The sequence below is a fragment of the Tachyglossus aculeatus genome, chromosome 18 (assembly GCF_015852505.1).
Source record: "Tachyglossus aculeatus isolate mTacAcu1 chromosome 18, mTacAcu1.pri, whole genome shotgun sequence".
NCBI lineage: Eukaryota > Metazoa > Chordata > Mammalia > Monotremata > Tachyglossidae > Tachyglossus > Tachyglossus aculeatus.
The window spans coordinates 39,183,342-39,199,477 of record NC_052083.1 but is presented as its reverse complement, the minus strand read 5'-3'; the positions used below and the strand labels follow the sequence as shown (position 1 = coordinate 39,199,477).

General features: G+C 49.0%; 1 protein-coding gene across 1 annotated transcript; it reads left to right on the top strand.

The window, feature by feature from the left end:
• The first annotated feature begins 9,945 nt into the window (after positions 1–9,945).
• On the top strand, positions 9,946–13,536 carry PDZK1IP1 (PDZK1 interacting protein 1). The gene is made up of 4 exons (XM_038760498.1): positions 9,946–10,099; positions 11,102–11,210; positions 12,375–12,470; positions 13,168–13,536. The coding sequence occupies exons 1-4, from the start codon at positions 10,033–10,035 to the stop codon at positions 13,238–13,240; spliced, it is 345 nt and encodes a 114-aa protein (XP_038616426.1). The 5' UTR covers positions 9,946–10,032; the 3' UTR covers positions 13,241–13,536.
• The last annotated feature ends 2,600 nt before the right edge of the window (positions 13,537–16,136 follow it).

The following is a 16,136-nucleotide window of genomic DNA, read 5'->3' as shown; positions in this document are numbered from 1 at the left end:
ATGGTGGCATCTCCATGGCAGTTTTCACCCTCCAGTCTGCCCATCGTTGGCACTGCCCGGAGCTGGGGGATGGGGAGTGGGAATGCAAGACAGGTGGGAGGACTTGGTGTGTGGAAATGCACGGGAAAGATAGGGCTCCCTCCACCAATTCCTCCCCATTTTAGGGGGCGTCCCTGCCCCCCCGGATCTGCTTCTTCCCCACCCTCCAGATTCTCTGGTCCAGTTCCAAATTTAGTGCCTGTCGGGGCAGCTCTCTTCGCCACCCTACCTGACTGATGCACTTGGAATCAACCAACCCCTCGACTTACTCTGTGTGTAGAACCGAATAGTAAGATTTCTAACGTTTAAGATTTTGGTAAATATTTGTACAAGAAGCCCAATTGAACTGCCGGAAAAGATCAGAGGCCTTCCCAGACTGAGCCCCCCCATTCTTCTCCCCCTCCCCATCCCCCCCACCCTACCTCCTTCCCCTCCCCACAGCACCTGTATATATGTTTGTACAGATTTATTACTCTATTTTACTTGCACATATTTACTATTCTATTTATTTTATTTTGTTAATATGTCTTGTTTTGTTGTCTGTCTCCCTCTTCTAGACTCACGCCCACTGTTGGGTAGGGACCGTCTGTATATGTTGCCAACTTGTACTTCCCAAGCGCTTAGTACAGTGCTCTGCACACAGGAAGCGCTCAATAAATACGATTGAATGAGTGAATAAATGAGTCAGGAGACTCGGGTCCTAATCCCAGCTCCATCACTTGCCTGCTGTGAGACCTTGGGGAAGTCACTTCACTTCTCTGAGCCTCGGGTTCTCCATCTGTCAAACCGGGAGTCAATATCTGTTCTCCCTCCCTCTTAGACTGTGAGCCCTGTGATTGGACAGGGACTGTGTCCAACCTGATTATTTTGTACCTACCCCAGTGCTTAGTACAGTGCTTGGCACCAAACAAGTACTTAATAATAATTATTATTATTATGATGTTTGTTAAGTGCTTACTATGTGCCAAGCACTATTCTAGACACTGGGGTAGATACAAGGTGATCAGGTTGTTCCACGTGGGGCTCACAGTCTTAATCCCCATTTTGTGGATGAGGGAACTGAGGCCCAGAGAGGTTAAGTGACTTGCCCAAGGTCACACAGTGGACAGGTGGCGGAGCCGGAATTAGAACCCATGTCCTCTGACTCCCAAGCCCTAGGCATTAAGCCACGCTGCTTCTCAAATGCTGCTTAACAAATGCCATCATCATCATCTTCCCTAGTGCTTAGTATAGTGCTTGGGCCATGGTACATGCTTAAGAAATGTCATTATTATTATTAGGGGAAAGTATTGTAATTTGCTATTCCTTTTAGAAGAGGCAGACGCTAATATGCATCTCTTGGGAAACCCGGAGAAAAATATTGGTTTATTGCTTCCTCTCTCTCCCATCTGGAAGGCGGATAGGACGGGAAACAATGACACCTCTCCCCTCCCTCATTCTCCACTCCCGGGCTGGCCGCCCAACCCAGCACTTTCCCAAATCAGGACCGTGTCAGATGCTGCCAGCCTTCTGGGATTCAGTTTAGTGTCTGACTTCCCCACTGGACTGTAGACTCCTTGAAAGCAGGGATAATCATAATTGCTTTTGTTAAGCCATTATTATTATTATTATTATTATTTTTAATGGTATTTGTTAAGCACATTAATAATAATAATAATAGTGGCATTTGTTAAGCACTTACTATGTGCCAAGCACTGTTCTAAGAGCTGGGTAGATACATGGTAAGCAGGTTGTCCCACGTGGGGCTCACAGTCTTATTCCCCATTTCACAGATGAGGTTGCTAAGGCACAGAGAAGTAAAGTGACTTGCCCAAAGTCACACAGCTGATATGTGGCAGAGCCTGGATTAGAACCCATGACCCCTGACTCCCAAGCCCGGGCTTTTTCCACTAAACCAAGCTGCTTCTCTGTACTGTACTTCTCTGTACTTCTACTGTACTAAGTGCTGGGGATGATAATTATATAATTATATACTGTCCATGGAGCTCTCAGTCTTAATCCCCATTTTACAGATGGGGTAACTGAGGCACACAGAAATTAAGTGATTTGCCCAAGGTAATACAAAAATTGGTGGAGTCACATTAGAACCCAGATTCTTCTGAGTCCAAGGCCCATGCTCCGTACACCAGATCGCGCTGCTTCTCATTATGTGCCAGGTACTCTGCTAAACGCTGAGGTAATAATACTACTACTACTAATAATAGCACTTATTAAGTGCTTACTATGTGCAAAGCACTGTTCTAAGCGCTGGGGAGGTTACAAGGTCATTAGGATGTCCCACGGGGGGCCCACAGTCTTAATCCCCATTTTACAGTTGAGGGAACTGAGGCTCAGAGAAGTGAAGTGACTTGCCCAAGGTCACACAGCTGACAATTGGCAGAGCCGGAATTTGAACCCATGACCTCGGACTCCAAAGCCCGCACTCTTTCCACTAAGCCACGCTGCTTCTCATACATAAATTACATAAAATATAATAAAATCTGACACAATCTCTGTCCTAAACAGGGCATCCAGTCGAAGGGGAATAGAGAACAGGTGTTTAATTTTGGTGTTTAGAAAAGTAGTGTGGTCTAGTGGAAAGAGCATGGATCTGAGAATTAAGAAACCTAGGCTCTAATCCCGGCTCCGCCACTTGACTACTGTGTGATCTTGGATGAGTCACTCCCTTCTCAGTACCTCAGTTTCCTTTTCCTCATCTCTAAAATGGGGATTTAATACCTATTCTCCTTCCTAATTAGACTGTGAGCCCCATGTGTCTATTTTATTTTTATTCCAGTGTTTAATACAATGTTTGGTATATAATAAGTGTTTATTATTATTACTACTATGAATAATAACAGTATTTGTCAAGCCCTACTATGTGTCAAGTGTTATACTTAGCGCTGGGGTAGATACAACATAATCAGGTCCCACAGTCTAAGAAGGAGGGAGCATGGGTACTGAATCCCCATTTTGCCAATGAGGGAACAGTGGCACAGAGCAGTTAAATATTAACAAATACCATTATCATTTAATCCGCACTTTACAAATGAGGAAACTGAGGCACATGGAAGTCAAATGACTTGCCCCAGGTTTTACAGCAGATAAATGGAAGAGCTGGGAACCCAGTCTTCGACTCCTGGGTCTCTATCCCCTAGGCCGACCTGCTTCTCACGTCTACTAACTTGATTGCACTCTCCTAAGCACTTGGTATAATGCTCTGAACAAAGTAGGAGTTCAGTACAGTGCTCTGCTCGTACATGCGATTCCTTCCACGAGTGAGTCTCGAGGAGGGCTTGATTGGGGCAGGTTAACAACTTTCTGCTGCCTCTACTCTCCCTGCTCTCTTCCTCCCCATTCCCCTCCTCGTTCATCAATCAATCGCATTTATTGAGCGCTTACTGTGTGCAGAGCACTGTACTAAGCGCTTGGGAAGTACAAGTTGGAAACATATAGAGACGGTCCCTACCCAAGAGTGGGCTCACAGTCTAGAAATTCATTCAATAGTATTTATTGAACATTTTCTGTGTGCAGAGCACTGCACTAAGCACTTGGGAGAATACAGTATAACAATAAGCAGGCACATTCCCTGCCCACAATGAGAGGGGGAGACAGACATTACTGTTGGGTAGGGACCATCTCTATATGTTGCAGATTTGTACTTCCCAAGCGCTTAGTACAGTGCTCTGCACACAGCAGGTGCTCAATAAATACAATTGAATGAATAGAAATTTAAAAATGACAGAAATGGACCCAAGTGCCATGGGGCTGAGGGGGAGGATGAATATAAGGAGCAAGTCAGGGTCACTCTGCCACTCCGCCGTCTCCCCTCCTTTCCTCCTCCTTCACCTGCTCCCTAAATCCCTCCTCTCCCTCTATTCTCCTCCTCTCATTCTGCCCTCTCCCATGGTTTTCCCCTTCCCTCCTGCTCTCCCGCTGTTTCCGCCAACCGGTCCCTCTCCTCCTACTCCCAAATCGACACCAGGAACCCGACCTGGCTCTTTCCACAACCCGGCTTCCAGAAGCTTGGCTGCTGTGCCAGGCCTCGGGAGCAGGCAGGCACTAATTCACTCTCCTCCATCCGGGTGGATCGAGGTGATAAATCTTAGAGTCCGGCTGGATCTCCTAGGACCCCGGGGGGGGTGGGGGGGGGCATGACTGGTGTATGACAACCACACGGCCCATTTTGTTTCTTTTCTTCACTAGTGGGGACTCTAGGACCACCCCATACCTGTCCCTGCACAGTGAACTAGGCATCCCATTTAGTTATGGGGGGGTCTTTTGGGGACAACTTCCCTGCTGGAGGGACGGGGGCTGGAATTAACCCTGCCTGCTGGACAGCAGATTATCCAAAATGTAATAACTGTAGTATGAAGCTCTCATTCTGTGCCAAGCATGGTGATGAGCAGTGTGGGAAGACACAATACAATCAGACGGGAACCAATCCCTTGTCAACATGGGGCTCACACAGTCTAAAGGTTTTGTGTGAATTTGCCTCGTGCATTCACTGGTGGACCCCTCCAGGGGAGGGAGGACTAGCGTGGCCTAGTGGACAGAGTCCGGGCCTCAGTCAGAAGGGCCTGAGTTCTAATCCAGCCACCGCCACTCGTCTGCTGTGTGACTTTGGGCAAGTCGCTTCACTTCTCTGGGCCTCGGTGACCTCATCTGGAAAATGGGGATGAAGACTTTGAGCCCCATGTGGAACATGTACCCGCTTAGCTTGTACCTGTCTACATGTTTTGTCACCTGGGAAGCAGCATGGCTTAGTGGAAAGAGCGCGGGTTTGGGAGTCAGAGATCATGGGTTCAAATCCCGGCTTCTCCACTTGAGCCCCTCGTGGGACAACCTGATCACTTTGTATCCTCCCCAGCGCTTAGAACAGTGCTTTGCACATAGTAAGCACTTAACAAATGCCATTATTATTATTATTATTATTATTACATGCTTTGTCACCTGTCTACATGCTTTGTTTTATTGTCTGTCTCCCCCTTCTAGACTGTGAGCCCATTGTTGGGTAGGGTCCGTCTCTATATGTTGCTGACTTGTACTTCCCAAGTGCTTAGTACACAGTAAGCACTCAATAAATATGATTGAATGAATGAATACCTACCCCAGACCTTAGAACAGTGCCTGGCACATAGTAAGCGCTTAAATAAAAATGAAGAGCTCACGGCTACGAGATGTTCCGACAGAAAATCTGTCAACTGGGTGTGAGGCTGGCGCCCACCCCTCAGGTCCGGGTCGCCCAGGCGCACGTGCCCCGAGGGTCTCGGCGGAGCCCAGGAGATGCACGGCCCCACAAGGGGGAGCATACCTTCCCCCCAGCCGGGCCCGGCCCTTGGTTCTCCACCACCCAGGCCACTGACCAAACGCCCCCTGACCCCACCACGAGCCGAGGGCTTCAACAGCTGAGCACATCATGGCTCTGGGGTTAGACCACCGATCGCTTGACTCTCAGGTCCAAACTCTTTCCGCTAGGCCACTATGCCTCTTCTCTCTCTCTCTCTCTCTCTCTCTCTCTCTCTCTCTCTCTCTCTCTCTCTCTCTCTCCCTCTCTCTCTCTCTCTCTCTTTCTCCTTTCCTTTCTCACCTCTCCTCTCTTCTTTCCTCTGCCTTTTCTCCTCTCATTTCCTCAATTCTTTCCTCCCTCTATCCTTTCTTCTTTCTCTTCTCTACTCTTTTCTCCTCTCTCTTCTCTCCTCTCTCTTCATTTTCTCCTCTCTCTTCTCTCCTCTCTCTTCTCTTTCTCCTCACTCCTCTCTCCTCTCATCTCTCTCCTCTCCTCTCCTATCCTCTCCTCTTCTCTCCTATCTTCTCTCTCCTCACATCTCTCTCCTCTCTCTTCTCCTCTCCTCTCTTTCCTCTCCTCTCCTCTCCTCTCTTCTTCTCTCCTCTCTCTTCTCTTCTCTCCTCTCATCCCACTTTTCTTTCTCTCTCCTCTCTTCCCTCTCCTCTCCTATCTCTTCTCTACTATCTCTTCTCTCCTCTCTTCTCTCCCTCCCTTTCTCTTCTCTACTATCTCTTCTCTCCTCTCTTCTCTCTCTCCCTCCCTTTCTCTCCTCTTCCCCTCCTCCCTCCCTTCGAGGTGGAGGGAGAGGAGGAGGAGGGGGAGGAGGAGACAGATGGAGTGGAGAAGGAGGAAGGAGAGGAGGAGGAGACGGTTCACCCCGCTTTCTGTGCGACTAGCCCTGGGCCGCTGCCGTGCTAACATCTCACTTCAGCCCTGTAAACTCGGGCAATTAGCGGAAGGGAAACTCCTGGAAACTCGAAGTCGAAACCCGGTTCTCCCCTGCCCTCCCCCGTCTCCTGCCTCAGTGTCTACAGTTGGGGCGTGTGGCTCAGCCGATCCCAGCAGGCCCCCATCAGAGCCTCGCCCTGGGAAGGAAAAGCAATGATTTTGCAAGGCCTCACATCTGCCCCCTGGCTTGACAACAGAATGAGTCTTTCCAGGGCGATGGGTTTCTGACACCTGGTCACCTTGGCAACGGTGGAAATCTATAGCTCCGGCAAACCCAGCCTAGAGCTGGGTATGGGCTCCATCGTCCACAAGCGTCAGCGGAGGGTTGTGGGGGACAGAGGATGGGGAGGAGGTTTTCAGGAGAGGGTGAGGAACTAGCTGGGTGGAGCCCCTACTGAAAGCTCACCTTCCTCCAGGAGGCCTTCCCAGCCTAAGACCTCCTTTTCCTCTGCTCCCCCTCCCTTTCCCATCGCCCTGTCTCCCTCCTTCTACTTTACCCCCCTCCCAGCCCCACGGCACTTGTGTATATATGTACATATTATAATTATAATTCTATTTATTTTTATTAACGATATATATATAATTCTACTTATTTATAATGATGCTACTGCTGCCTGTTTACTTGTTTTAATGTCTGTCTCCCCTCTTTTAGACTGTGAGCCCATTGTGGGCAGAGATTGTCTCTGTTGCCGAATTGTACTTCCCAAGCACTTAGTACAGTGTTCTGCACATGAGTAAGCACTTGAGAAATATCACTGATTGATTACAGTGGAAAATCATATCCCAACTGGGATTTTGTATCAGCTAATGGTAATTGTGGAATTTTTTTAACGCGTACTATGTGCCAAGCATAGCTAAGCAATGGGGTAGCTACAAGATAATCAGTTTGGATACGGTCTCTGAACCTCAGGGGGCTCACAGTCGGAGGAGGGAGAACAGGTATCAAATCCCCATTTAACAGATGAGGAAACTGAGGCCCGAATAAGTTAGAGAAGCAGCATGGTGTAGTGCTTGTATCCACTCCAGAGCTTAGTATAGTGCGCAGCACATAGTAAGCACTTAACAAATAACACAATTATTATCATTATTATTTGTGGATAGGGTACGGGCCTGGGATTCAGAAGGTCATGGATTCTAATCCTAGCTCCTCCACTTGTCTTCTGTGTGACCTTGATCAAGTTACTGCACTTCTCTGTGCCTCAGTTACCTCATCTATAAAATGGGGATTGAGACTGTGAGCCCCACGTGGGCCAGGGACTGTGTCCAACCCGATTTGCATGTTTCTGCTTCAGCGCTTAGGGTACAGCGCCTGGCACACACTAAGCACTTAGCAAATACAACACTTTTTAAGTGGTCAAGGTTTAAGTGTGGCCAGGTGACTGGCTCCCCGCTCTTCTTCCTCTTCAACATTCCTTTTCTTAAAGCTGCAAGCTTAATTTTGCATGTCTTGGAGAGGATGTTATGTGTCTCCCTTCCCCTCCTTCCTCCGCCCCCTCCCTCCAGCCCCCAAAACCCGTCGAACCGGTGGCTAGGAGACACTCCACCCTAGGTTTGTCAGGCGTCCAGAATCTGGGCCCGGGAAACAGGCCGCCTGTATCAGCAACCAAACTTGGCTCCAGGAAGAATGCGGAGATGGGACGCAAACAGAAAGTCTCTGGACAGCAGAGACCATGTCCCAGCAACCCCAGCCCTCTTCTGGGCCCCTTGGACAGCTTCCATGAGGAAGAGGGGTGGCAAAGAAGGGGGATACCCACTCCCGGGCCTTCCCCGACTAATCCCTCCTTCTCCCACTCCCTTCTGCGTCACCCTGACTTGCTCCCTTTATTCTTCCCCCCTCCCAGCCCCACAGAACATAATGTCCATATCAGTCATTTATTGATTTATACAAATGTTTGTCTCCCCTGTAGACTATAAGCTAGTGGTGGGCAAGGGATGTGTCTATTATTATTATTATTGACAATAATAGTAATAATAATAATGGTGGTATTTGTTAAGTGCTTACTACTACTGTTCTAAAAGCCGGGGTGGATACAAGCAAACAGGGTTGGACAGATTTTACATGACCCCATTTTATATATGAGGTAACTGAGGCAAGAAGAGTTAAATGGTTTGCCCAGGGACACACAGCAGACATGTTGAAGAGCCAGAAATAATAATAATAATGGCATTTATTAAGTGCTTACTGTGTGCAAAGCACTGTTCTAAGCGCTGGGGAGGTTACAAGGTGATCAGGTTGTCCCACGGGGGGCTCACAGTCTTCATCCCCATTTTACAGATGAGGGAACTGAGGCCCAGAGAAGTGAAGTGACTTGCCCAAAGTCACCCAGCTGACAATTGGTGGAGCCGGGATTTGAACCCATGACCTCTGACTCCAAAGCCCGGGCTCTTTCCACTGAGCCACGCTGCTTCCTCCAGATCAATCAATCAATCAATCAATCATATTTATTGAGCGCTTACTGTGTGCAGAGCACTGTACTAAGCGCTTGGGAAGTACAAGTTGGCAACATATAAAGACAGTCCCTACCCAACAGTGGGCTCAGAGTCTAAAAGCTGTGAGATCCTTATGACTCCCAGCCCCTCTATCTATCATTATCATCATCATCAATCGTATTTATTGAGCGCTTACTATGTGCAGAGCACTGTACTAAGCGCTTGGGAAGTACAAATTGGCAACATATAGAGACAGTCCCTACCCAACAGTGGGCTCACAGTCTAAAAGGGGGAGACAGAGAACAAAACCAAACGTACTAACAAAATAAAATAAATAGAATAGATATGTACAAATAAATAAATAGAGTGAAAAAAATATGTACAAACATATATACATATATACAGGTGCTGTGGGGAAGGGAGGGAGGTAAGATGGGGGGATGGAGAGGGGGTCTATCGGCTAGACCATGCTGCTTTTTGGTATAGTATACTCTCCCAAGTGCTCAGTACAGTGTTTTTGTACACACTAAATGCTCAGTAAATACCACTGACTGATTGACTCTCTGACTGCTCTGGCTTTCGGTGCCTCGCGTGGTCCATCTCTAGGCTAGTTTCCCACCCAGCCTGCAAACCTGGATGACTTGGGGATAGCTGAGGATTGGACACCTGGGCTGAGGGGGGGTCTCGGGCACGGGACCGGGGGGGAGGGAGGGGTTTGGGGGTGGGGACGGAGACAGACAGGGCAGGGGGTGGAGACGGCCAGGAGGGACCGGCCCTCTCCCACGTCACGGCAGGTGGGGGCGGGTACACCTGTCCGGCCTTTCTCCTGGGGCATCTACCGGACTGGCTGGGAGTCAGAGCCAGCCCCTGCAGGTCGGCGTCGGCAAGGGGTTGGGGGAGAAAGAGAGAGAGAAAAGGAGAGGAGAAGAGAAAAGAGAAGAAAAGAAAAGAGGAGAAGAGGGGAGAGGAGAGGAGAAGAGAAGAGGGGAGAGGAGAAGAGAAGAAGGGAGAAGAGAAGAGAAGAAGGGAGAGGAGAAAAGAGAAGAAAAGAAAATAAGAAAAGGGGAGAGAAGAGAAGAAAAGAAGAGGAGAAGAGGGGAGAGAAGAAGAGAAGAAGGGAAAGGAGAAGAGAAGAAGGGAGAGGAGAAGAGAAGAGAAGAAGGGAGAGGAGAAGAGAAAAGAAGAAGGGAGAGGAGAAGAGAAAAGAAGAAAAGAAAATAAGAGAAGAGGGGAGAGGAGAAGAGAAGAAAAGAAGAGGAGAAGAGGGGAGAGGATACGAGAAGAAGGGAGAGGAGAAGAGAAGGGAGAGAAGAAGAGAATAGAGGAGAAGGCAGGCCTCTGCAGCCATGTCCGCCCTCCGGATGACTTTGCTTTGCGTCCTCACCGTCCTGGACCCGGTGAGCGGCCAGAAAGGTAGAGTCCGGGGGAGGGGCGGAGGTGGGCTCCGGGCCCCCCGGGCCGAGTTGGAGGGAGGGCAGGGTAGGGGTCTCGGCAGAGGTGTAGTCTGACCCTCTGGGGGTGTCCTCGTCTTGCCCCAGTCCACCCAGGCGAGAAGCTGGGAGAAAGATTAGAGGTTTGGCGGAGGAGGGCGGAGAAAAACCCCCAGGCTGAATTGGGGAGGGGGCGGGGTGGAGCTACGGGGTGATAAAGTGGATGAGAGAGAGAGTGAGAAGGAGAAACAGAAAGGCCTAGGTAGAGACAAACAAAGACAACAGGCAGAGAAAGCAGCGTGACCCAGTGGAAAAAACACGAGCCTGGGTGTCAGAGGACCTGGGTTCTAATCCCTACTCCACTTGTCTGCTGAGCCACCTCAATCAAATCACTTCACTTCTCTGGGCCTCAGTTCCCTCATTTGCCAAATGGGGATTAAGAGTGTCATCCCCATGTGGGATGTGGACTGTGTTCAACTGATTAGCTTGTGACTTCCTCATTGCTTAGTACAGTGCCTGGCCCATAGTAAGCACTTAACAGATATCATTTTTTAAAAAGCAGAGATAGAGGAGAGAACGGATAGATGGAGACAGCACTTAATGAACACCATTAAATAAAATTAAGGTGCTTATTAAGCCTTTACTAGGTGCCCACCTTTTCCACAATCTGTGCCCCTAATCCCTGCAGTACCCCCTTCCCACCCCACTATCCTTAGTCCCCGAGCTGGGTAGGATGCTCGGCTCCCAAGGCCGGACTCTGGACTCCCCTGGCCTCTACTGGTTTCTGATTGATTCATTCAATCATGTTTATAGAGTGCTTACTGTGTGCAGAGCACTTTACTGAGCGCTTGGGAGAGTACCCTATAAAAATAAACAGGAATAAATGTTCCTCTCGCTCCCTCCCTGTCACTGTCCCTCTCTCACCCTTTTCCCTCTTTCCCTCCCTTCATGTCTGCCGGCTCCCTATCCTCTCTCGCTCCCCCAGGTCTGGGTTCGCTGCAGCCTTGGATGCAGGGTCTGATCGCGGTGGCTGTGTTCCTGGCACTCGTGGGCATCGCCTTTGCCGTCAACAAGTTCTGGTGCCAGGAAGAACCGTGAGTTTCCAGCCTCCTCCCTCACTCCTGCCCCTCCTCCAGCTGGCCCGGGCACCACCGGATGGGACTAAGTCCTTGGAAACATCTAATAATAACCATAATGATAATAATGCCAGGGGTTCATAAAGCACTTACTATCTGCCAAGCACTGGGGTAAATCCAAGATAATAGGGTCTAGACTGAAAGCTCTAGGCTGTAAGTTTGTCTCTATACTATAAACTAATTGTGGGCAGGGGATAGATCCATTTGTTGTTATATTGTACTCTCCTAAGTGCTTAGTACAGTGCTCTGAACACAGTAAGCACTCAGTGAATACAATTGAATTAATTGAATGAAAGGTTATACACAGTCCCCTCCCCACAGAAGGTTCCTAGTCTCCTGAGAATGAGCAGTGGTCTTTTCTCCTATTTACTGAGGAGGGAACAGGGGCCCAGAGTTGTTAAGGGACATCCCCCAAGGTCGCAAAGGGGCTCCGTGACAGAGCTGGGATTAGAACCCAGGTCCCCTGACTCCCAGCTCCAGTCTCTGCTCTTGAGGCCACACTGCCTCCCTGTGCTTGAATGATTCTGCCGTGTTTCCCGAGATTCCCCGAGTGTCCAATCAATCAGTGGTGTTTATTGAGCCTTAACCGTGTGCAGAGCACTGAACTAAGCACTTGGAAGAGGACAATACAATTCTTAGACACGACCCCTGACCTCAGAAGAGCTTTTAGTCTAAGGGCCCAAGACTCACACATCCTGGATGATGTCCCCATTCGATTAATAGCATTTATCGAGCGCTTATTGTGTGCAGAGTACCGTATTAAGCGCTTGGGAGAGTACAATATAACAATGTTAACAGACAGTCACTCATTCAGTCATATTTTTTGAGCTCTTACTGTATGCAAAGCACTGTACTAAGCATTTGGGAGAGTACCAGTATAACAATAAACAGACCCATTTCCTACCCTCAACAAGCTCACATTCCCCACCCTCAGTGACCTTACAGTCCAAGAGGAGGACCCTCGACTTTGCGTGGCAGGGGGCTGGAGCAGTTGACCCCCCGAAGGGAGCCCCTTTCCAGATCTGGGAATGTGGGATTTGAGGGTGTAGTCTCCCCACTATGCCTGCATATCCCTTTGTCCTGCCTTTTCTTTTGGCTCCTCCTGATGTTTCACCCCCGCAGGGCCCCTGAGGAGCTGACTATGGCCATGGGGGATCGGAAGGAAGGCAGTTTGGCTGGCACGGTGGGACGCTATGTGTCCACTGCGGCTGACTTCAGGTGAGGGGTCCCATCACCTGGGTGACCCTATGGGGACCGGGCCTGGGGAAGTTGGGAAATAATTGACCGTGATCTGAAGATCCTGGAGATGTGGGAGTGATCTGGGTGGAGGAGATGTGCCTTCTACAGTGTATTCATTCAATCATTCACAAGGTATTTATTGAATGCATGACGTGTGTTGAGCACTGTACTGGACGCCTAATAATAATAATGACGGTATTTGTTAAGCGCTTACTATGTGCAAAGCACTGTTCGAAGCGCTGGGAGGATACAAGGAGATCAGGTTGTCCCGCGTGGGGCTCACAGTCTTAATCCCCATTTTACAGATGAGGTCACTGAGGCACAGAGAAGTTAAGTGACTTGCCCAAAATCACAGAGCTGACAATTGGTGGAGCCCAAATTTGAACCCATGACCTCTGACTCCAAAGCCCGGGCTCTTTCCACTGAGCCACGCTGCTTCTCTGTGCTTACTGTACTGAGAGTCCAGTGTAACAGTATGACAGCCCCGGTTCATGTAGATTGTGAAATTCCCTGTAGACTGTGAACTCCTTGTGGGCAGGTGTCACACCTACTCACTCTATTGTACTGTACTTTCCCAAGTGCTTAGTAAGGTGCTCTGCACGTAGTAAGCACTCAATATATACCATTGATTAATGGATTGATTTATTATTGACTCTTGCGACCCTTCCCAATTCAGATCCTGGGAGCATGCCAACGCCTACGAAAACACCCCCGTGCCCGACGAAAAGATTCGCAGCACGCCCATGTAGTCCCCCCCTCCCTGCCCCGCACTGACTGGGATCGGAGACCCCCCCATCGGCTGGGATTGGGTCCTCCTTCCCGCCCCCCGCCCCATGATGCCTCCTCTGACTCCAGGTGTGGTCATCCGGGACAGGATGAGGGTTCGTGCCCTGCTGTTACCCCCTAACCCGTACACTCCCCATTCTTCCGGACTAGTAAGATCACTAAGAGAAATACTTTCTGCAGTACTTCCTTTCAGAAAAATCCCTCACTTCCCTCTCACAGCTTTTATTTCTGTGAAATAAATACTTTTTTACCTCACAAAGTCATGCAGTTCAGTGTTCTGTCTGCTCGGCCTTCCTGTGGATGACTCCTTAAGGTTCCCCCCATGTCCAGAATGAGAGTCAAATGGCAAATAACCCCTACAATAGCCCATGGGCTAGGAGTGGGAGGGGGTGCTTTCCCTGGAAACCCTCAACCAGCCAGATATCCCTTCCAGTGTTCGAGGGCTCCATGCCAGTCCTTGCAGGTGCCGTTGTCTTGGCCCAGATTTCTGCTGAGCTGGGATTTCTCCAAGCTTCCTATAAGGAGTCTGCAGTGGAAAATCATTACTGCATTAATTCAGCACTTATGGTTCACCCTAGGTCAAGAGTTCTAATCCTGCCTCTGCTACTTAACATTAATAATAATAATGGTATTTGTTAAGAGCTTACTATGTGCCGGGCACTGTACTAAGCACTGGGTTGGATACAAGCAAATCAGGTTGGATACAGTCCTTTGTCCTACATGGGGCTAACAGTCTCAATGCCCATTTTACGGATGAGGTAACTGAGGCACAGAAAAGTGAAGTGACTTTTCATTCATTCATTCAATCATATTTATTGAGCACTTACTGTGTGCAGAGCACTGTACTAATTGCTTGGGAAGTACAAGTTGGCAATATGTAGAGACGGTCCCTACCCAATAACGGGCTCATAGTCTAGAAGGGGGAGAAAGAGTGAAGTGACTTGCCCAAAGTCACTCAGCAAGAGGCTGGGAATTTTCCCTTTTTTAAGTGCTTACTGTGTGTCTGGCGCTGTACTAAGCTCTGGAGTAGATACAAGCCAATCGGTTGGACACGGTCTGTGTCCCACGTGGGGCTCACAGACTAGATCGTCATTTTACAGATGAGGGAACAGGCCCAGAGAACCGAAGTGACTTGCCCAAGGTCACGCAGCACACAGTGGATCTGGGAATAGACCCCAGATTCTTCAGACTCACAGGCCAATGTTCTATCCACTAGGGCATGCTGCTTCTCACTAGGTCACACTGCCTTTTTATTTCACCAGATCTTGGTACAGAAGCTTCTGACAGGACATGGCAGGGTTAGAGGTCACCCAGAGGCTCTCTGCCCTTAGGGGTTGTCCCCAGGCTTTGGGGGTTATAAAGGAGATCCTTTAAGGATCTAATCTAGGCTGTCCCAGATCTCCTATCTCTCCCTGATAAACCCCTTTCCGGCTGGGCCTTTGTGTAGGGGAGGCCCTATCTTTCCCAAATCTGGGCAGGGAAAAAGGAGTAGTTGGGAGCCTGCTCCAAGCGAACTCAGGTCTACAACTTTAAGAAAGCCACAGACCCCTAATCTTAGGGGTGTTATCTGGCCCTTGGCTCCTGGGTGTCTGCCCAGCCCCCCTACCCACGCTGCATTTCAAAAAAGACACCCCCCCAAATTTATCCAGAGAAGGAAAGGCTTCAAGGGAGGTGGGTTTATGTTGTTTTCTGGTGTAACTTGTGGGGAAAATTAAATTTTTCTTCTGTTTTGTTTCTTGGGGCTGGGTCTAGTGAGAGAGATCCTTTGGGGTAAGATAAACCCATGGGTGGGCAGGTACTCCAGCTAAGCTCTTCTCCATCTCCATGTGGGACAGGAACTGTGTCCCATTTAATTATCCTACCACAGAGCTAAGCACATTGTTGGCACATAGTCAGTGCTTAAAAGATACCACAATTATTATTTATCATTAGATAGTGCAGATTTGGGGTGGGGGTAGTGGTGGGCCAGGAAGGGATGGTCCTCAGTCCGTTAGAATGGATTGAAATCACTCATGACCTTCCCTCCTTTTGTTGTCTTCCTCACTCAAAGTCCCTCTCCCTAATAATAATAATAACTTGTGGTATTTCTTAAGCACTTACTATGTGCCAAGCACTGCCCTAAGCACTGGGGTAGGTACAGGATAATCAGGTTGGACACAGTCCTTGCCCTACATGGGGCTCACAGTCTTAATCCCCATTTTAAAGATGAGGTAACTAAGGCACAGAAAAGTGAAGTGACTTGCCCAAGGCCACACAGCAGGCAGGTGGCAAAGCCTGGATTAGAACCCAATCCCATGCTCTTTCTGCTAAACCATGCTGCTTCTATCGACTATGTTAGTGCTTACTGTGTCCCAGGCTCTGTACCAAGTACTGGGGTAGATACAAGCTAATCAGGTTGGACACAGTCCATGTCCCTCCTATAGTGATGAGGGATAAACTAGCTAATCCCACCCTGAATTGGTTGGGTGGGGCGTGTTTGAGACCCCTTCATTTCCCGAAGCATTTTCACATCAGTGATCTTGCAGCATCTCAATGAGACAGGGAGGGTGTAGAGTGGAAAGTCATCATTCTTCCCATTTTACAGATAAGGACATAGAGGCCCAGAAAAATTGGGGGCCTGGCCTAAAGCCAAACAGCAGGTCCCACTCAGTCCCATAATCTTTCCACGACACCTATCAATCAATCTATGGTACTTATTGAGCACTTACTGTGAGCAGAGCATCGTACTAAGCACTTGGGAGAGTAGAATCGAACAGAGTCTTTAAGCACGTTCCCTGCCCACAAGATTTCTGGCTGATTGGCAGGTTGGGGTCCAGTACATCTGGACCTGCTTTCCTGCTCCTGGGGAACTCCCTCACA

What these genes read in the sequence shown, in the direction of transcription:
- PDZK1IP1 (XM_038760498.1), top strand. Translation starts at nt 10,033, where the DNA reads ATGTCCGCCCTCCGGATGACTTTGCTTTGCGTCCTCACCGTCCTGGAC. An exon ending in CCCGGTGAGCGGCCAGAAAG is followed by an intron (nt 10,100 to 11,101) that starts GTAGAGTCCGGG and finishes TCGCTCCCCCAG; the next exon opens with GTCTGGGTTCGCTGCAGCCT. An exon ending in TTCTGGTGCCAGGAAGAACC is followed by an intron (nt 11,211 to 12,374) that starts GTGAGTTTCCAG and finishes TCACCCCCGCAG; the next exon opens with GGCCCCTGAGGAGCTGACTA.